A 23006-nucleotide genomic window follows, 5' to 3' on the forward strand; every position below is an offset into this window, starting at 1 on the left:
GTATCCTTGTGATGTTTTTTTCTCGTTCTTATATAATATATTTTTATTTTAGAGATTGCGAATTCTTAACACGTTTCAACAATTTCACATCCCAAACCAAAATATTTATGGGATTTTCAATCCAAGTTATGTGCAATGATATTAAATGAAATGTGTGTTTGCTTTCAAAAAAAAGATTTTGATTTTTTCTCCCGCATTCATGTTAGGGAGTCGAGAATGAGAATCTCTGCTGGTTTGGTTTCTACCAGACATATAGACAGTCAGTAGTGGAAAAAATCATTCGTTATAACATCCCTCAGTCTCGCAACATAAAATGTAGAGCTATCGAATGCAATAACCATCGAAATGTGGAAAAGCCAATAAGTTAGCAATTTTGTGCAATCAATCGCATTTTTTTTTTTTTTTTGTATTTTTGCTTCCATTTTCTGAAATGGTAAATCGTATAAAATGCCCGATATTTTGAAAGGAATATGAGTTGAGTATTATATTACATTTTATGCAGAAAAGGAAAATGCTGAGGAAGTTATGTGAAGGGAATCTGCACTGTAGTAGGTATCATGATTGGCTTATGCAGAAAAATGTTTGAACTCGGGACCAGTTGAGTTCTCTATGGTCAAATGTTGTTATGGATATCAACTATTTGATTTGCTCATGTGCTTGTTATATGGCCTCTGATGAAATCAATTCAAAGAGATTTGATATGTTGGCATAGATGGTTAGTTGGAATAAGGCTACAAACAAAGTATGGAAACATTTCTACACGTCAGAGCATTTACAAAAAAAAGGTTATGACTTCTGAGACACTCTGATAACTATACCACCTTTATAAGGTAAGGATGCTTTAGAAAACACTAATTTTTAGATATTCACCATTAACACTAGGGCGGTTAAAAAGTTTTTTTTTATGAAAATCGGACTAACAGAACCCGAAATTGTTGTTTTATTTTTCAGAAATATTGAAGTAAATCTTTTAATTACGTTCTCAAGTTCACGATTTTAATAAATTTAATTTTTGATGAAAATCAATTTGTTTGAAAATCAGTAATTACCTAAATATGTACTTGTATATTATGCATTAAACGTTTTTGAAAGGAGTAAGAAAAATACATACCTACATATTTAGATTCTTTTTATTAATTTCTTTATTTCGGAATAAATTATAATTATATACTATGTTTCCACCTACGCTAAATCCGAGATTTAGCTAAGTAGATTTAGCTTAAATCTCGAGATTTATTCTAAATCTCGGTTTGAGGGTAGCTGAAAATCTTGGTTTTAGGCTAAGTGAACCTAAATCCACCATTTAGCGAAGTAGATTTAGAATAAATCTCGAGATTTATTCTAAATCTACTTAGCTAAATCTCGGATTTAGCGTAGGTGGAAACGTAGTAATAGGCAAATATAATTTTAAAATATACGATCTTATAAAGGTTTAAATAAACAAAATAACATTTGTGGCACGACACCCTATGAAAAAGCAAAGGCCTAGTGACTAACAATAAAAACTCTTCATCATTCTTTTGTGCGTATTATAAATTTGCAAGAATGGAAGGAAACTACACTAAAATTTATCGCCGATACTGAACCGTTAATCAGAGATGCACTTTTTCATGACAATAGTTTTGGACGCTTTGTCAATTCCTTGCAAGCGGTAGAACCCCTGAAAAATTGTTTTTAGTATGTTGAGGTCAGGATTCGAACCCAGGGTTCTACTAAAGGTTTGACATCCATTTGTAAATAAAGGAGGCGGCTCAAAAATGTATGGAGAAAAATCCGAGCACCGATTAAAACGAGACTTATGTATATGGCTGGAAAGTGCATCAATATGAAGCTTTTATCTGAAAAAAAAAACACCCTCGGAACATGCTATGTGATTCTTAATAATTTCAAATTAAAAAGTGTTATTTTTTTTGCAAAATCATTTTCAGGGATATAAAATTGTCTTGGTTTTATTTAAATAAGATCTAGCATCGAAAAATACGTAGAACATGTGTCAAAAGCTTAAATTGGTTTTAAATAACGCTTTTTTGTTTGGAAAAATTCAATTGATAGCCATGGGACCCACATCAATTATGTTTCTCGGTATCTTTAATGGGACTTTTATTTGGAGGTATCAGATGCGAAATGCTTCCAGTTAGTTAACTTGTAAATTATAAGAAGTGTTTTTATACAAAATAAAAAGAAAAATTGGCTGATATACGGGAAGAGCCGACATGAGTCAAAAAACTCCTTGTTTTTTTCTGTGGGTTCTTAGTATATTAAGAATCTTATTTTAACTTAGATTCTTAACCTAGCAGGTGGCAATGGCACAAAGGAATAGGTAGATGACTTCAGAGCCAGACATCGTGGGTTCGAGCCCAACGGTCGGCTCAGAAGTTTTTCTAAATCGCCAGCTTAACTGAAGCCACCTGTGCGATAATATGAGACAATTTTCAACTATGTTTTCTCCTCTGTGCCCCGTAGTTCTATGTTATATGTTCTTTCTTTGTGTCTATCTGTCTTTCGCTTTGTCATTGTCTGGTGTTGCCTCAGCCAAATGGCCTCAGTTGCCGCGCCGATAAATGTCAGTACTTCGTACATTTATGTACTTTGTACTACGAATATAATAATAATAATAATAATTTTAACTTAATGTGTAAAGAACTTAATTCCTCTACCGGCTAAAAAAAGTTTTCATTAATTTTTAACAACCTTTTATAAACTAAAAACACAAAGTGTGTTTGTATTTAAAAAATGTGTAAAACTCTTGTATTACAAAACAAAAAAATACATACCTGCATGTTCCAAACACGGTGACCCGCCATCTGTACAAATTCCAAAAGTATATGTTTTGCTATTCAAGCCAAGATTATATGTTTCATTTTTAAGGCTGTTCATGTTGTACCTTGTTGGATAAAATAAAAATCAAAATATTTATAATTAATTGCACTTACATCAATTTGCTTTTAATCTCACTTAAATCCACTAATTGGATCAATAGTCACACATGGTTCTATAGTATTACAAGCCATTGCATTAAGCCAAGAGAACTCATACGTGCATCCTTTCCTTCCCATAAAATCCGGGATACCATACTTTATTGAATAAAATATTTAATTTAAAAAATATTCATAACATCAATAATGAATGTGTAAAAATGAAAAACAAACCTCAATGTTTTTATCGCAATTAAAATTAATAACCGATGTATAGTTATGTGTTGAATTACATGGAGTATCAGATTGATATCGAATAAGTAGTTGACCATTTTCGACTTTTGGATTGGCTTCAACGGTTCCATAATTGATAAACCTTTGAATATAATTTAGAAATACAGACTTGAATCAAATAAATATATTTGATTTTTCTTACATATGCAAATAATCTGAGGCACTCATATCAATGCGGCAAACACTGCTTCCTGGTGGACACATGGCAGCTTCTGCATAAAGAACCGGCTTACATACATTTATCACAAACATTGAACCATTTCTGTCTGATAACCTGGAAAGGAAGCAAAATTGTGATCATTTTTTTATTTTGAAAATAAAAACTTAAAAAAACTATGTACCTATAGTTGTAGTCACTAAGAGGTAGTAAATTGTACGTATGCCCTGTTGAGGGATCCTTTGCTGTACACAAGTTCGACTTGACCGCATCTGGTGCCGGAAGACATGCTCTTGACGTCTCCAACACAATATAAAACGAACAATCGTTCTCATTCTGAAATCCATTAAATTCCATCAAAACTAATTCACACATATACAACTTTCATTCCAGAACTATTCTTACATAAGGAGTAACCTGTGATTGAAGTTTATCCATAGTGTAATCACAACCAACAATCACATTGAGTTGATATAAAGTGCCATCCTTGCACTTGGAACCATTCGTAAATGTAAAGAACATTTTACCATTCCTGTATGTAAGCTGCTGTTGAGTTCCTTAAAAACGGAAAGAGAGAGAGAGTGGGTGGGAGAGATGATAATGTGGGTGTTGTATAGAGCTCACATAAAATTCGGTTTTTGAGGTTTTGTTGGTTAAAAGATAATCCTCAAAACCAAAATCAATATTTGCTATGCCTTACCTAAAATATACTCTTTTGTGCCTCGTTTCATGCAGGCTGCAACCTCTTTTTGACCATCACATGTTTTTGTTAGATTACGACATATATTGAATTCGAAAATGTCACCAAGATTACTTGTTGCTGTTAGGGCCAAGTCAGAGCTCAATGAAGTGAAATTGAACGTGTAATTGTAGATGGGTTCAGTTAGACCGCATTCGAATGTGGTGATTTCCTGCAGGAGTGATTTTGTATGTATGTAATTTAAGTTTAATGATTTTCCAAAAAAAATAATATGAAATTCCAAATTTTAGATATATCAATATAAATTGCGAAATGTATATGAATGTGATGAGGATGACTATGATGATAAATTGGTTAACTTAACTATCACCAAATTTAAAGACTTGTGTACTTACTATTATAAGTTTTTATTTGAAAAAATGTCCCGAAAAAAATTAAATACGATAAAGAACAAGTTGTTTAAAAATGGACGGCAACTGCCAGCTGAATTCACAACATTTTCATAAAGAAATGTCCAGGTTGTGAAAATAGACTAACAAAATTGTCTCATTTAAAAGCACAAGTCCTCTATTTGGCTTATGAATTTTGTTTCCGGTATCCTTCTTTATAAAAAATTAGCCATTTATCTCCATTTTTAAGATTTTAACAAACCTTAAAATATATTTTTGGATTATAACACGATTTTAATAAATCTTCATTTAAAAATAGATTTGAATTATTAAATTATTCTGAATTAACAAGGTAGTAATAGATTTCCTATTTTTTCGAAATACATAAGCTGCGTTCCTTTGGAAATATTTATCTACTTTTTAGTACTTAAAGCTGCTTTGAACTACTTTTTCAGTATAGCAAAGTAGATCAAAGTAGTTTTAAGTACTAAAAAGTAGATAAATATTTCCAAAGGAACGCAGCTATACATACATGAGGCAATTCTTCACATCATTTTTTTTCATTTTCAGGTGCCTTTTTTGATGTTTGGAAAGATTGTTTTTGTTTTGAAAACGAAGAGACATTTCCAAATTAATGCTGTTTAATAAAGAGCAAAACATTTCGAGACTTCGCGCACACTACAAACTTTTTATCGGCCGACAGTTTAGTCGGTCTATTAATCAGTACGAAAATGTATGAAAAACCCGAATGAACTATCGGCCGATAGAAAGTTTGTAGTGTGCGGGAAGGGGCTCTTAAAAGGCAAAATAAAAGTTATAAAGAAAAGCTTTCTTGTATTTTTTTTTCTTCTTTTCACTCAGCTGTGATTATATACCTACTCTATTAATGTCGTTTTCGATTGGTTTCACTCGAGGATTAACTCGTTCTGAAATCCAATAAAACGGTTTGAATCACTTCCACTCAATTCTGTTTTTTTTTTGCGTTTTTGAAAATTCTAAATGTCAAAAATTTGAATTAATTTTTTTTTTCTGGCTAACGAATGACATGGTATTTAAGTTGAAAAATTATAATAATGAGGACGACGACAAAGAAGATAATCATAATAAATAGTTCCATCGCTTTTATGCACATATATTTCTATTTTTTTATTAATTTCAATTTCAGAAAACAATTAATTCTTGAATTAAAAAAAACACACTGATTGAGTTTTTTTTTTGGCATTTGAAAATTCATGTATTAGTACTTCTTGAGTGGATTCTGATTTGAAATCGAGAAGAGAATTTCTCTTCTCAGAATCGTTCTAGCTGTCATTTTCATGCCAATAAAATGGTTTCAAAAGGCGTCTGAACGCTTCCGGACGCTTCTGGACGTCCAATCGAAAACGACATAAGTAAAAACTTAAAATAAAACGAAAAAAATTTTCTGTTTTTTTTTTTTCAATCAGCAAATCCTTTTACCGTTATGCCGACTTTTCACGGGTCTATTTTTGACATGCGTCGAACTTTTATGGCGTTAATCAACGTGTGTTGTGAAAAGTCGCCGACTTTTCCGGTCCGGTCTTTTTTAACGCATACAAAATGAACGATCTTCTATTCATGCTGTATGTTATTAATGTTGTGCTATTTTTTATTAAATTTTCACGCGTGTTGCAACTCACAACTATCAATTGATAGCAGATAAATACTGAAATTTGGTATTTTAAAACCTTATTTATGATTGAACTGGTCAACTTTGTAATGGAATTTTTCTTTTTACATTTCAATTAATCATCATTCTCTGTTTTCAAAACCTTTGTGAATTAATATCGTTTTTGATTGACCGTCCAGAAGCGTCCGGAAGCATTCAGAAGCCTTCTAAAAGTTTTTTATTCGCACGAACATGACAGATAGCAAGTTTCTCAGAAGACAAATTCTCTTCTATATTTTAAATCAGAATTCACTCAAAATCAATAATGTGTTTTAATTTCCTTAGATCCAGATCAGATCATTGTTTTTATTAGCCTTACTCCCTTACAACAAAAGCAGGATTTTTGTTGTTATTGTTTCGCAAATAAATACAATGATCTGGATCTGGATCACGAGGAAAATAAAACACAACTAATGTCGTTTTCGATTGGACGTCCAGAAGCGTTCGGAAGCATTCAGAAGCCTTCTGATACCGTTTTATTGGCATGAAAATGACAGCCAGAACGCTTCTCAGAAGAGAAATTCTCTTCTCGATTTCAAATCCGAATCCAATCAAGAAGCACTAATACATTTATACTTACATGTCAAAGAAACACTCAATCATTGTTTTCTGTTTTTCATTCAATTTCTTTTGTTTTCTGCAATTAATTTGTTAATTTATTTTCTAACAAAAATTATGCTTTTAAAATATTTTCCAAAAATGAATTTCCCATTAATTGATTAAAAATTATCTACAATTTTCTTTAATGTCGTTTTCGATTGGAATCACTCAAGGATTCACTCATTCTGAAATCCAATAAAACAGTTTGAAACGCTTCCACTCAATTCTGTTTTTTGTTTTGTTTGTGTTTGTTTTTCTTTGAAATTTAAAATGTCAAACTTGAAAAATATTTAATATTTAAAGAAAATTGTACCTAATTTTTAACCAATTAAGGGGAATTCGTTTTGGAAAATATTTTGAAAGCATAATTTATTTGTTTGAAAATAAATTAACAAATTAATTGCAGAAAACAAAAAAAAAATGAATGGAAAACAGAAAAAAACAATGATTGAGTGTTTCTTTGACATGTAAGTGTAAATGTATTAGTGCTTCTTAATTTAATTCTGTTTTGAAATCGAGAAGAGAATTTCTCTTCTGAGAAGCGTTCTGGCTGTCATTTTAATGCCAATAAAACGGTATCAGAAGGTTTCTGAATGCTTCCGGACGCTTCTGGACGTCCAATCGAAAACGACATAAATATCAATTATTTTTTAAGTCGTATGCCATGTTTGACATTTTAAATTTCACAGAAAAACAAACACAAAAAAACAGAATTGAGTGGAAGCGATTTAAACTGTTTTATTGGATTTCAGAATGAGTGAATCCTTGAGTGATTCCAATCGAAAACGACATAATATTTAAATAATTAAACGTCAAACCAAATTTCATATTGGAAATCAAAAAAGCTTTATTTGATTACTCACCAATACAGAAATAAAATTTCTGAATTAAGTGAAAGCGATTGATTGTTGATTGTTTTCAGAATGAGTGAATCCTTGAGTGAAACCAAGCGAAAACGAAAACAGGAGTGATTTGAAGTGAATTCTTCACTCCTAAAATTTTGAAGGAGTGATGATAACCAATACTTCTACATTTTTCTTCGTCGTGAACAAATTCCAAAATTGCACAAAAAAGAAATGATTCACTCCCATAAAACGACATATACGGCTCTTTATTTCTTAGTTTATAAAAAAAATAATGAACTCTGAGCCAAAAAATGTAATTTGAAGGTGAAACACTTTTTTGTGGCTACCAATATGTTTTCAATATCAAACCATGCATGTTTAAAAAAATTTTCTTCAAAAAATACCAAACAACCCTACTGTACAATAAGTATAACTGTCAATGACAAATGACAACAAAAACAGAAGATATCGAAAAAAGAAAAACAAACATTTTCCCAACAAGAATACAACACCAAAATAAAAACATATTTTATATTGAAAAATAACCAAATACGACATAAAATTAATTACCCATTTGTCCACAGATGCAATGCAATTACCAAATGTGCAAAAACCAAATAGAAAAACAACCAAATACACTTTGCAGGACATAGCTGCAGTTTGTAGATCTTTTTGCGTTGTCAGAGTAGAGAGCTGAAATTTTACACCTTGCAACTGAAAATACGATATGGGAACTGTTGGAAAACTTTTATAAGCTGACAATGGTATTAATCATCAATATCTTATCAACCGAAATGATTTTATTATATCGGAAATTATTAAAAATCCACAGAAGGAAATCAACAACGATTATTCTAAAATTCTGCTTCAACACTCAACTCAAGTGCAAGGTATGTTTGATTAACACTGATTTCTATTTGCATTGCAAATTTCAGTTCGCTTTTAGTTCTGTTTGATTACAAATTTGCATTTCCAATTTTTAACAATTTTTCTGTTACGTGTTTTTTAACGTTCTTGCAAATTTACAACATTTTCAAATCTCACTTTAAAACATTTTTATATTTTGTATACCATAATAAACAGAATAAAAAAGACAAACTGTTTATCATGGGCGACGGTGAGCTGCCATCTGTCAAAAATAATTTTACTCCATTGTATTTTTATTTTGCAATAGGTCTAGGGTATAGCAAAAGTGCAAGGCTGTTGTAAAATTCTAATCCGTATATCCCTAATAAAATTTTACATTTTTACTAGGCCTGTTGCACCAGATAGTGAATACCCCTAATATTTAATTCATATCAAATTAATTAAATTGTTTTTTTTTTTGCAGAATAAAGGCTTAACTACATTAGGTGTGTTTTTTATTACAACCGGTCTTAACTGGACAAAAAAAAACGCAGTCTGGGCTTAGCAATTTACATTTAAAATACAACAACACCTTAGCCCCTTGGGCTTAGTTGTTTAGCCCGGAGATTTCTCTGGGCTTAACTTTTTGAACAGTTTTAAATGGGTGCTACCAAACTAATTTTTTCAAAAATTGTTTAGAATTTGTTTGCAAACGTGAAAACTGACGTTTGGAATGACAAAATGTATTTAAATATTTTTGCTAGCATACATTTTTGTATCTCTTTGTAAAACATACATGAAAAATACAAGAAAAACCTGAAAGCGAAAAATATAAAAACTCTAAATTTTTGTTTTGTCTGCTGTTTTCGGAACATTCAATATGCAGTGCCTGCCTATCGCAATTGTTTTGTGAAAAAGTTTATACAAATTGTTTTTTAGACCAAAAAATAAGCTTTCTGCATCATTTGTTTCAATTTTCTATCCCGAAAAAGTATATGAAAATGCGTTTGAAAATTTTCAATTTTGTACTTTTTCACTTTTTGAGCCAATGTAGTTAAGGCTTTAGAAAAAAACTACAAAAATTGTTTTTTAAACCAAAAAATAAGCTTTATGCATCATCATTTTTAATTTTGTGGTCGGAAAAAATGTCATAAAATGAGTTTGAAAATTTTCACTTTTTGACTTTTTGCCACTGTGTTGTGCCAATAACGTTCCAATTTACATTTTATAGGAACAAACGTCAAAAAGAGGAAAATCCTCATCCCTCTTGCGATTGATGGTTGTGCTCTCGTAGTGACAAGACGTATTCAATTGTGACTAAAAAAAAAAAAAAAAAAAAGATATTCATAAAATCATAATAAGTTATAAGCAGTGGTTTAAAATATATTAGTGTTTTAAATAGAACTGTGTTATAAACTAAAGTGCCTAAGCAGGAAAATAAAAAAAAATCTCATCGAAAGATGAGTGAAAGTGGTGGGCGGCAGAAAAAGCCACCCGATAACAATGATAACGGGACTGTGGAAATAAATGTGAAAGAATCAGAAGGTGGAATTACACTCCCTTCACAATTAATCACTAAGAATGATTTCCAAAGTATTTACCATAACGTTGAAAACAATTATAATAATCATGTTCATGATTTTTTAAAATCCCCAATTATAACGGAAAACGTCAGCTTGTCGCCGACAAACGGTGATTTACCACCATCACCAACACCATCATCATCACCAACACGTACAAATAATATGGCAATGGATCATTCAGATTCATTCGGAAAAGTGATACCAAGTGCACCAAATGGAAACTTGGAAAATTTATTAAACAGAGATGTCGAATTATTTAAAAAAGTAGTATACAGAAAGAGAAATTCAACCGCAAATGAAGATGCAGCAACATCATCCAGCAGGAAGAGAATTTCCATGAACTTACCGGACGGATCTCAAAAACTCTCGGATGTACATATTAATAGAAATAACAGGTTTGACATTTTTAACCAACTAGAAAATAACAATAATGTAAATAATAGTATTGATAAGTCTAATTTAAAAAAATCTGATTTATGTCCTGTAATAAAACTGCAAGGTATACAGTCAAGCACAATTTCTGAGTATTTAGATAAAAAATTCCCAGATAAAAAAGATGTTGTAAGTTTCGAAAACAGGGGCTATGGAAGAGTTTGGCTTTATGTTGCAGATATTGAGCTTCATAAGCATTTTATTGAAATATTTAGATCGTCAGATGTTGAAGGTTTTTCATTTAAACCGAAAGCTTTGAAAAAGGAAGCTATCTTATTGAAGGGCTTGTCTGGTTTTAGGAGTGCGGATGTGGGACAGGAAATCGTACGAATTGATCCGTCGATAAAAATATTTGAGGTTAAAGAATTTACTACCGGTTGGTCCCGGAAGAATAATATCTGCTTAGATACGTTTACTTGTCTATTAGAAGACAAAGAAAGCTTAAATAAACTCAAACAAATAAGATTTTTGCTTCACCATAGGGTTAGGTGGGAGAAATTTGAAAGAAAAGGTCCTTTACAGTGCTACAGATGCCAAAGGATTGGGCACTCAAGCCAGTATTGTGTTAACGTCGCAAGGTGCGTTAAATGCCGAGAAAAACATGATTTCGGGCAATGTAAGGTAACACCAGACATGGGAAGAGAAAAGACGGCGTGCGTCAACTGTGGAAAAGAGGGTCATCCGGCAAATTTTTCTGGCTGTGAATATAGGGAAAAAATAATCTTACTTAGAAATAGCCAGAAGTTAGCTGGTAGATCTTATGCAGATATGGCACGAAGGAATATTCCTAATGTAAACACCGGTTCTTTTGAGAACCATAGCAGCAAGACTGCAAACAAAACTGCAAATAAAAATGAATTTGAAGATTTTCTTAACGAATCTAACATCCTATTTGGAATTCCTCTTACAGAATTGATAACGAAAGTTAGAGCTTTTTGGCCTTGGTATACCAAACTAAGTCCAGATCAAAAATCTTCAGAGTATCTGAAGTTCGTTTTCAACCTCTGCAAATAAATGAATATGTCAGTACACCTAATAACCACAAATATAAACTCTTTAATTAGCAATGACAAGGTAGTTGAACTGGGTCTCCTTCTCGAAGACATTCAACCACACTTTCTATTATTACAAGAAACTCGTCTATCGGCCAGATACAACAGACAATTTAAGGATTACAATTTCATACGAAATGATAGTGAAGTGGGAACGGGAATATTAGTAAAAAATTCAATTTCTTTCAGAAACTTACAAATTAGATCTTTGCTCTTTACTGCAACAGCAATATCAGTGCCTTTTTGGATCGGATCGGTTCAAAAATCATTAGTAGTCGTTTCGCTTTATCTCCCAGGGAATCTGGGCCCTAGACTCCCTCATATTATTAATTCGCTTTTCTCAGCTTTAAATTTTCCCGAATTTTTCATAATAGGTGGCGACTTTAATTCGAGACACCCTTTTTGGGGTGACAGTAAAACAAACTCAAATGGAGCGCACTTATTTAATTGGTTCTCAGATGGCCACTTTCTTGATATGGATTTAATTCGCACAGACGGACCATCTTTTCCTAGGTCCGCATCTTATATCGATTTCTTTATAGCGTCTAACAATCTTACAAGTCCACCGCAAGTTCCTAGAAACTATGCTTGCGTAACACTAGATTTGATCTCTGATCATCATTCAGTTTTCCTGTCCATGGATCTTGGAGGAATTAATTTTCTCACAGCTGTTCCAAACCTTACTCAATCATTTACAAACACCAACTGGCGCCATCTGAACGCGGACCTCTCAGGGAAGTTGGCAGAAATCGGCATTCCTAATGACAGAAATCTTTCTAATAACGAAATTGACAATTACATAAGCTTAATAAATTCTAACATCGATGAATGCGTAAATGAGCATACAGACCAGTTTACGGCAAAAACGTATCAGGTGCGTATTTCTGCCGGCACCCTTGAGTTGTTCAGAACGAGAAAGGTTTGGAAATCAAAATTAAAAAGAATTTATCATAGAGCTGGAAATAGAACATGCCAGGAATATATGGCTCTTTCCTCCAGGATTTCGTGTCTTAGCAAAATAATCAAAGATTCTGTAAGGATAGACTTAAATAACAATTTCAAAGCTAGGTTACGCAAAATCATCCCATCTCATAATGTCTTTAAAGAAATAAATGCAATAACAGGTAGAAAAAAAAATTGTATATTAAATCCTTATGACACCCTGATCTATCAAGGTGTGTCTTACAACACGGATGAAGAAAAGCTTAATGCAATTTCTCAATTTTACTCAAACTTGTACACGCCCAGGTCACCTATTGACGATTTTTCTGAATTAAGCGTAAGCACATTAACGAACTCCTATTTCTCTTGGACAGCCAGCAATCCGATCTGCATGTTTTCAGAGGCGACTCCTTCCCACCTCGCAACGCCAAACCACTTCGCTACGTTGACTTCAATCGAAACTATACTGAATAATCTCAACAATAAAAAATCTTCAGGCCCTGACGGCATTTCAAATTTTCTTATTAAGAAAGTTCGGTCTACGATCACTATTCCGCTCACAATAGTAATAAATAACTGCATCAACAATAGTTATTTTCCGACTGCTTGGAAACATGGAAAACTGATACCGTTGAAAAAGAAAACAAATTCATTTGATGTGGAAGATTTAAGACCAATCTCGCTGCTGTCGAACCTGGGAAAGATCCTTGAAAAAGTCCTATTGGAAAAAATGCTAATCTTTGTCTCTGATAATAACATCATCCCGAATTCCCAGTTCGGATTCAGAAAAGCTCATTCCACGGAGCATGCACTTTTATATCTCCAGGACAACATTTTAAAAAATTTAAGAAATAAGCAGTGCACAGTGGCATGCTCAATAGATCTTAGAAAGGCATTTGACTCAGTGTGGCACAAGGGCTTGATCGCAAAACTAATTTCTTTGCATTTTCCAACAAATTTAATATTTATCATTAACAATTTTCTTTCGAATCGCACGTCAAAAGTTTTATTAAATTCATCACTCTCAAGAGAATTTAGAGTCGAATCGGGTGTCCCGCAAGGGTCAATTCTTGGCCCGTTGCTTTTCAATATATACTTACATGACTTTCCAGCTGTCGAAGAAAATAGCTCTTTGACAATTCAATACGCTGACGATACGCTGATCTTGGCCAATCACGAACGACCGTTTGAAGCGCTTGCTAAAGTAAAAATTCACCTGGAACTTGTTTTAGACTATTTCAAAAACTGGGCAGTAGATATAAATAGCAGTAAATGTGAACTTATATGCTTTAGGAATGCGTCCCCTAGAGGGCACCATTTGGCTGTAAGAGAGAGCAAGCAATTAACCTTAGCTATCCAAGGAACTAACATTCCAGTTAAAAACAACATTAAATACTTAGGGATCACGTTAAACGAAAAGCTTAGAACTAATATACATGCCAGGCAAACTTTAAAGAAAGGTAAAGCAGCGTCAGCAATGCTAAAAAGGCTACTGAATTCCCGTGAACTAAACGTCAAAACAAAAATCCTTATGTATAAGACCCTAATAAGACCGGTACTTGCGTACGGGTTTTCATCCTGGTTCTATATCTCACCAACTGTGGCGAAAGAAATGCAGAGATACGAAAGAGTCATCATCCGTAAATGCCTATCAAAATTCAGACGACCTTCTGGGAAATGGTTTCACAATGCAACGCTTTATAGCGATTCCAATATAACACCGCTATTGTCTTACCTCACAGATTTAGCCACTAAAAGACTGAAAAAACTAGAATTCCATGAAAATCCTTTGGTAAAAAATATCTATGATGAAAATATATTAGTGCCAATACAAAGCAGATACTACAATTCCCCGATAAGTTTAATTAATCAAACCTCATTACAACTTTTTGATATTGATGATGACCCCTCCCACCTCCCACATTTCTATGCCAAAGCAAGCCCTTCAAACCTCAGAGGATAGCCTCTGTTTTCGAAAAAAAGGTATAAGCAAAAAATAAAAATAAAAGAGACAAAAAAAAAATATAATAATAAAGAAAAGAAAAAAAAAAAAAAAAAAAAAAATTGATACTACTATTGAAATACAATTTTAGATTCACTTTTATTGTCAATTAAAAGTACAAAAAAAAAAAAAATTAAAAAAATAAAACACAATCTATAATAATAAATAAATGTATAAATAGCTACTATTTTTTTAAAACGTACAATATGAGACTGTAATAATAATGAACTAAAAAAGACTTGATCGCAGTTAATAAGTTTACTAATAAGTACCTATTTATTGTTTTTATAGTTTTAGTCAATACATTTTTATAGAAAGTAATATGTTACTAAAAAAAATGTAAAAGAAATACTTTATAAGAAAAAAAAAAAAAAAAAAGAAGAAAGAAAGAAAAAAAAATGAAGTCTTAAAAATTTGTGATAAAGAAAAGTACAAATAGTACTTTAGTACTAAAAAAAATATATCTTGTAAACAATGTATACTGGCAGCACTTTTGCTAAATGGAAGGAGTAGTTTATGCCACCAGTACACATACAGTGTACTATGAGTTTATGCTGCTACCTTCTCTTTCCAACCTTTGTTATTGTTTTTTAGTTTTAAGTATCTCACTAAACGTACAAAATTGTCATCGTGCCTTGAGCAACACGAAATATAAAAATTTATCTTTGTTTTGTTAACTAGTTTATTTAATGTTAATACACATATTTAAAGTGTAAATAATAATTAATACCCTTAGACCAGACCAATTCTAAGTCTTTTTTAAATTCCCACGCCTCTTTCCCCCCCAGATACCGCACGCGCTGGGGTCCATTTTCACCGAGTACGAAGTCATTTGCGGATGATTATCGTATCGGCACTTTTTAGTGTTTTTTGAAGGTAAAAACAAATTAAAAAGAACTAAATAAGTAAAGAGAATGGTGATACGAATATCAAAGGAAGGTCAAAGATTGGGACTGCTTAGTACAAGCATTTATTATATCTGTGCAAAATAAAAAAAATTTAAAATGAACAAAAAAATAAATTTAATATTTCATGTTTAATTTTCAGAAAGTGTCAAAATTTTAAAACAAAAATGTTTTAATAGTCAAGAGTATTGATAAAAAAATAATTCAATATACATATGTACATACAATTAGGTATAAAGACATTAAATGAGAAAAGAATCAGTAAACATTGAACATAAATACAAAAAAAAAGTTTATGAGCGTGGTACACTGGTTTTTAGTATTTTTTTCAGACTAGTTTTATTAATATTAAAATCAAACAGATTAGTATTCAAATTTACAAGCTTACACATGCGAGTTAAGGGCACATGCATACCATAATTAGTACGGTGTTGGGGTAATTTTATTAAATCTAAGCTACGAAAGTTATAAGCACCTCTCCGGTAGTTAAAATTAATAGAATTAAGCAGATCCGGGCCATCAATTACACCCGTTATAAGTTGATGAATAAATACAAGGTCGTTATTTACTCTCCTTTGAGACAAGGTTTGGATCTGCAGTAGGTTGATTCGATGCTCATAGGAAGGAAGGTTAAAAGGGTCCGTCCATGGTAAGCCTTTTAAGGCAAAACGAATAAAATTACGTTGGACTGATTCTATTCTTTCTATATGGATGCTGTAAAAAGGTGTCCAAACTTGAGATGCGTATTCTAAGTGGGGGCGAACTAAGCAGTTGTAAAGAGCTAATGTAACGTAAGGGTCCCTAAACTCTTTCGACCAACGCTTGACAAAACCTAACATAGAATTGGCCTTGTTTACAATCAGGTTTATGTGCTCTGAGAAATCGAGGTTGGAGTTAAAGTTAACACCAAGGTCTTTAAAGCTATGCACACGGAGTAAAGTGTGATGAGATATCTTATAATCATACAGACTAGGAGTTTTTTTCTTTGAAAAGGTCATCGTCTGACACTTAGTCGGGTTGAGATTTAAACCGTTCCTTGTACACCAAATAGCAAATCTATCAAGATCATCTTGCAAGGATATGCGGTCATTCACAGAGCTAATGCTTTTGTAAATTTTCATATCATCTGCGAAAATAAGAATTTCACTCTTACGTAAACATAACGGTACGTCATTAATAGCTAAAATAAAAAGAAGAGGTCCCAGGTGACTACCTTGCGGGACGCCCGATTTGGCAATGAACGATTTTGAGAAGGTCCCCCTGAATTTCACCTGATATGATCTATTTTTAAGGTAAGAAGAAATCCAAGTGATAAAACTTATAGGAAAACCAAACATTTTTAATTTAAATTTTATGATGTCATGAGAAAGTTGATCAAAAGCCTTAGAATAGTCTGTATAAATGCAGTCGAGTTCCTGTCCACTTTCTAAAGCGAAGGAGCAATTTTGCAAAAATGAAAGTAGATTCGTAACCGTTGATCTTTTTAGCATGAAACCATGTTGTTGATTACAAATAATATTTTTACAGTAGAACGTTAAACTATCACAAATAACTTGCTCAAAAAGCTTTGGAATACATGAAAGTTTAGATATTGGCCTATAGTTAGTTATGTGGGCTTTATCTCCCTTTTTAAAAACAGGAGTAATATATGCGCTTTTCCATATGTTTGGAAATATACCCGATTTAAGAGATAATACGAAAATGTGTTGAAGAGGGAGAGCTAAAACGGATCTACAGTTTTTCAAAACTATCGGAGGAATTCCATCAGGTCCCAGAGAGCAATCATCATGAAGAAGTGAAAGACAGTGTGAGATCTTATCGAGCTCAACTGGAATACTGTTAAATGTAACTTGGGGGTAATCACGTAAATAATGGAAGTAATCTATATCTATATCGATGGGGGTATCAATAAAAGATTGACTAAAGTTATTTGCAAACGCGTCAGAGATCTCAATAGTACTTTTTAAGATATTATTGTTATAATTAAAGTTGACTGGATAGCCGTCAGACTTTTTTTTTGAATTGACGAATTTCCAAAAACTTTTAGGGTCTTGTTTGATAGAAATCTCCATCGACTCAAGATATTCTGCATAAATACTATTAGAGAGAGTCTTAAACTCATCAAAAAGAGAGATGTATAAATCATGATTTTCCGGGGACATATTTTTCAAATAATTTTTCCATGCTTTATTTCTTTTGTTTCGGAGAGTTTTAAGTTCTTTGGTATACCATGGATGGCATATGCTTGTGTATTTGGATCTTTTCAAGGGAACTATCTCCGCTATACAACTATTTAAAACGTTATAAAAATATGACACCGCGTTTTCAACGTCACACGAAACTGGAATATTTACAATACCAGATGCACTAAGTTTATCAGATAACTGATGAAAATTAGCTCTCCTAAAGTCAAATTCATATGAATTGTCTTGAGAATTACTATTTACAAGTAAATGACCTCCTAAGTCAAGAAATATGTCAAGTGGGGGATGGTAAGGGTCTATGTTAGATATAGCAGAGGAAGATTCTACCACTACTGTATTAACTGCGTCAGATGAGAAGACTAAATCGAGTAATCGATTTTTAAAATTTTGAATACAGCTGACTTGCTGTAAGTCTGTAGAGATAATATTATCCAAATTCTGGAGCTCCAGTTGAGATGAAGTTAAAGAAGCTTCGAAGTTGGACTCGTCTTCTGATGGCACCCAGTCAATGTTAGGAAGGTTAAAATCGCCTATCAGAATTATTGTACTATTGAGATCTGCAATGCCAATAACAAAATCAAGTGCTAAGGAAAGCTCTGAAAAGGTAGAAGTCGGACTTTTTGGGGGGATGTAAGCTGTTAATACTAATAGATTTTTGGATTCCGTAGTTATTTTTACACATATTAATTCTATGGTAAGATCAAAAGGGAATGTAACAAGAGATGTGCAAAAATGATTTCGAACTGCGATAAGAACTCCACCGCCTACAGGATTCTTAACGCCTACGTGACGATCTTTCCTGAAAACTAAGAACTCTTGGTCGAAAAGTTCAGTGTCCAAAATTGTGGCATTGAGCCAGGTTTCAGTAAATGCGATAGCATCGTATGGTAAAGCTTGAGAGTTTTTAAAGATTTGAGTAGTTTTGCTACGAAGCCCTCTTACGTTTTGGTAGTAGAGGGAGAACCTACTAAGTTTTTTGAAATGTTTTTAATATTTGACTTTCGTTTATTTTTTTGCCTAGACGGGGTAGTAAATTCTTTTACCAATGTATTAGGTGGCCAGTTACTAAAACATAATATGTTCTCAAAAATTGGGCTTGGGGCAATTATTTTAAAGGATGATACAAAGCTAGAGGGTTTACTAATTTTCAAACATTTGATGCATGAGGCGTCCGGAATGACTTTAGCAGCAATTAAGTGTTCAACTATGTCTTGAGGTGTAGTTACAGGTAGCAGACGGGAGATAAATGCTGTTTTAGGTTTGGGTACAGTTACTAAACTTTTAACGTTAGTGTTCAATGAGTCACGAATGGGTTCTAAAGGTGTTGCACCCACTGAACTTTGAGGTGTAACAATTGAGACTTCAATGTTATTAGTCGCATTAACTAAAGGAGGACTATTTACTGTTATGGAATCGGGTGAAGGGTTTATATTATTTCCATTATTATTTCTAAAATTTTTTACATTTGATTTTTTGGGTGCGGGGCCTATGTTGTTCGATGATGCTGCACCTTCCCGTCCACGTTTTTTATTTGGTTTCGAATTAACAGAGAGCGGGTTAACTATCTCAGAATTTTTGGGGTCTAAAAGAGGAAGTTCAGGTACTTCCAAATCATCTGTCGAGGTGGATTTTTCAGATAAAATATTTGGAGCTGGCAAATTATTCACAGAGTTGACTAGATTTGTGAAATTATGGCTTAATTCCTCAAAACTCTTGGAAATTTTAATGATTTCGACTTTTAAGGCAGACATTTTAAAACTAAAATTTGACAAGGAGATTTTCCTGCAATCGGCACAATACCAGAAACCTATCTCAGACGCATTAATTTTATCTATGAATGCATTAGTAGCACCAACACATTTGGCGTGGAACATTTTACCACAAGGGCCATAACAAGGATAAACAGGAGTTGTACTAGAATTACCAGAACAATTTTTGTTTGCGCAATCCATTATTTTTACAGAAAAATATTAATCAATTTGAGAAAAAATATTAAAATAAAATAAATAAATAAAAAAAAAAAAATAAAAAAAAAATAATAATAAAATAAATAAAAAAAAATAAATAATAAAAAAAAAATCAGATCGGCTTGGGAATTGAACTTGAGACACTCGGTGTAACAATCCGCTCACAGACACTCTGAGCTACGATGACAATAATAATAAATGCTAATTTAGAACTACAAAGGGATTTTAAGAAATTAGTAGTATGTAATTTAAATAAAATTTAATTATTGAAGGAAGAGAAATAAAATAAAAAAAAGTTTAATAGCGTAAACAAACGGGAAAAGCTTTAAGAAAAGCGTTTTAATAGTCAAGAGGGGAATTTTGAATCATTAGGTATATAAAAAGAAAATAAAAAAAAAAAAGAAAGAAAAAAGAAATTTAAGAGAATTTAACATGCAGCTAAATGGAAGCTTTAGAAATATAGAACTATGTAGCAAGTTTACTTACTTAAACTAAATGAATACACTATTTTTATTTTAGTAATTAAAACTAAAACACAAATTAACACAGAAAAATAAGTCAATAATACGAATTAATGAGTATTTAAAAGTAATAATATGTTATTTCACAAAAAAAAACAAATCAGTAATTACACAGAAATTGATTAAAATTACAGGAGCTAGTATAAGCACGACAGTAATACACAAAACCAGTGTGGCCACTGTCGGTCGAAATAAAATACCTATACTTAAGCGAATGTAAAACACCAATGTATATGTAATTTCTTGAAGTCTCAATAAAGTTCATTCATTCATTCATTCTCATCCCTCTTGCCTACAACCAGACTGGTTAGGCGATTGAAAAATCAACGTGTTGCCAGACACATTTGGTTTTAATTTATTTTACTTTCTTATTAACATCGCTGAATGGTGCCTTTCAATTTTTATGAAATCTTCATTTTATAACCACTGAACTCGTCCATCATGCACTCTTGTCAAAAAAAAAAAAAACTTTGCTTGTCCGTCACCGCAACCGCACCGTCAACCGTCATTCGTCTGACTGAACTCAAAGCAAAAAGACCATTTCTCTTTTTTTAATTTTTATTTAAGAACTATTCAAAGAGGACTGACCTGTTACGTATTTATTTTATATAAAGTAACCAAATGGCCGCCGCCACAACCGAACTTGATACATCCCTAAAACAAGCTCTAAATTTCCTACATTCCACCAATCCCCAATCAGCCGAAGAAATTCGCAATTGTCTTGATGATATCATCAAACAACGTTATGGCAGCTCCAAAATGCTAGCCAATACAATTAGTCAAAAGCATTTGGACGAAGAACCCCAAGCACCTGGGACCATTGCTATTCCAATTGAGGTCGAAGACCTCACACTCACTCAATCACCCAAAACAATTACAGATTCTCCAACAAATACTTTAGCCGAATCTGATGATATGGGTGGGGCTTTGACAATATCCGAAGAAGTTGAAAATCTCAAAGAATTCGGTGATTTGAAATGTGTTGTTTGTGGCGAAATGATTGTCACAGCCACAAATCGTTTGATAGAATGTTCCAAATGTGGTTCGTTATATCATCAAACATGTCACAAGCCAAATATCACAGACGAAGAAGCCGACGAACAAGAATTGTCTTGGAATTGTAGTAGTTGTCAGAGTAGACAAGTTGTGACAAAGATTCTACTCGACGATCCAATTCCCCTTGTCAAACCTAAATCCTCATCTGCGTCCTCTTCACGTTCATCGTCGTCGTCGACTTCTTCATCTCCATATTATCGACATGAGCATTCCTCATCTTCCTCCAGCAGACATAATAAAGGAATTTCTTCCTCATCCAAGAAGTCGAGTTCGTCACGGGAACCAACAACAGTTTCTGGCGGCGGAGTATCGTCATCAAAGTCTAGCACTTCGTCGACGGTTGTTACTCCGTCGATAAATGTGATAAGCGCTGATAAGACTGGTTATTCGAGTAAGAAATCGTCGCATTCTAGTGGAAGTAGCAGCAGTAAGTCCAAGTCAAAGCATCACGAGAGTGGCAGTAGTAGTGGCGGAAGCAGTAAAAGGAAATCTAGTAAATAAGTTACAAATGTACAGAGCAAACAATAAAGTTACACATTTTTATAAAAATAATAAATTTATTTGGTAATCTAATTTTAAAATTGGCTATCCGCTTTAACGACTTGGAATCTGGATAGCTCTTTAAAGAAAGGGTCTCCTAAACCAAGAACGATAGAACGTGTCGTCAAGTTCTATCGTGACGCTTTTTCGAATAACAAAACGCATTGGTTTGAGAGAGCCTTTATTGTATTTGAAATTGAGCAATAATAGCAGGTTTCTTGATTCAATGGAGAGCAGTCGATACAATCGTATTAGAAGCAGTTCAATCGAAGGTTTTCAATTGAGAACTATCGATTGAACCAAATTAGAAACTAGCACACTCGATTGTATCGAGTTAACTTGTATGTAATGTATAGTTACGCGCTGGCACCCCAGCTTACATGTTAAATACAACAAATACATTGTTTTGTACCCGGGTTGTATGTGTATTAATAGAACCGAGCGTCTATTTTTATTTTCTGGCAAAAGATAGCCAAAACATACAAATTCTAATTTAGCGAGTTTTCAAATCAAACAAAAAATAAACTCCGGAAGAGGAGTTGATTTTTTAAAAGGTTTCATTCTTGTATTTCATTACTCGAATCGTCAAAATATAGATCTTCTGATTATGGGAAAATTACAGAGTTAAATTGGGAAACCCATTATATTTGATATCAAGACGTTATACGACGGCGTACATACCATGCAGACCGAAAGTTTTAGTTCATTCTTTTTTTACGAATTTTTATCGTAAACAAAATCGCACTCAAGATAAAAAAACAGGCATTACATTACGATGATAGAGAATGCCAAAAAATTCTGTCTGACCTTCTATGTGTCTGTCTTTATCTGGAGCTGCAGCCTTAGCCACTGAAGCAATTTACTTTAAACTTCGTATCTAAAATTGCATGGGGATTTTCTAGACGGGAAATTGAAATCTTGATGTTTGTAGCTTGTGTTCTAAAATAAAACACCCCTTTTATTTTCAAGTTTTAATTAAATTTCTAAATTTTTAAAAAGCTTTATTAATTTAAGCAACTTTTAGTATATGAGCAAAAAAAAAAAACCAAATACAAGCACCGAAATTTAAAAAATAAAATACAAGTATGGATTAAACCCATTTTTCGAAAAAGCTTCCCTTACATTCGACTACCTTTTTTACAATTCTTGGGGATTCTAGGTATAATGTTTCTTGTGGTATATTGTTCCTGCAGTTCTGTAATATAAAAGCAGATTCTTATGAAGTTTATTGATCCAAGACCCCACTATCCAGCTCCTCCCATAAGAACTCTATTGGGTGTATATGCGGTCATTGGAGATTTCTTTGTCTTCTCTCTGTTTGGGAAAAATATGAATTAATTTTTTATTTAATTAATTGCATCCACAAAAC

General features: G+C 32.8%; 2 protein-coding genes across 2 annotated transcripts in view; one reads left to right on the plus strand and one right to left on the minus strand.

Moving 5' to 3' along the window:
- Window positions 1-8480, minus strand: part of LOC129913798 (cation-independent mannose-6-phosphate receptor) — a 49311-nt gene extending 40831 nt beyond the window's left edge. The window contains exons 1-8 of the mRNA XM_055992661.1: window positions 8158-8480; window positions 4067-4277; window positions 3772-3923; window positions 3551-3702; window positions 3352-3483; window positions 3150-3291; window positions 2956-3074; window positions 2775-2884 (exon numbers count right to left, since the gene is read on the minus strand). Coding sequence (XP_055848636.1) covers window positions 2775-2884; window positions 2956-3074; window positions 3150-3291; window positions 3352-3483; window positions 3551-3702; window positions 3772-3923; window positions 4067-4277; window positions 8158-8238 — 1099 coding nt within the window. The 5' untranslated portion in view covers window positions 8239-8480. The remainder of the gene's footprint in view (window positions 1-2774; window positions 2885-2955; window positions 3075-3149; window positions 3292-3351; window positions 3484-3550; window positions 3703-3771; window positions 3924-4066; window positions 4278-8157) is intronic.
- A 12078-nt stretch (window positions 8481-20558) lies between these two features.
- LOC129914213 (integrator complex subunit 12) lies at window positions 20559-21660 on the plus strand. Its single transcript, XM_055993356.1, has one exon. It carries the CDS (start codon window positions 20663-20665, stop codon window positions 21596-21598), a length of 936 nt encoding a protein of 311 aa, XP_055849331.1. The 5' UTR covers window positions 20559-20662; the 3' UTR covers window positions 21599-21660.
- Window positions 21661-23006: the final 1346 nt, after the last annotated feature.

This window comes from Episyrphus balteatus, chromosome 3, assembly GCF_945859705.1.
Source record: "Episyrphus balteatus chromosome 3, idEpiBalt1.1, whole genome shotgun sequence".
Taxonomy (NCBI): domain Eukaryota; kingdom Metazoa; phylum Arthropoda; class Insecta; order Diptera; family Syrphidae; genus Episyrphus; species Episyrphus balteatus.

What these genes read in the sequence shown, in the direction of transcription:
- LOC129914213 (XM_055993356.1), top strand. Translation starts at nt 20,663, where the DNA reads ATGGCCGCCGCCACAACCGAACTTGATACATCCCTAAAACAAGCTCTA.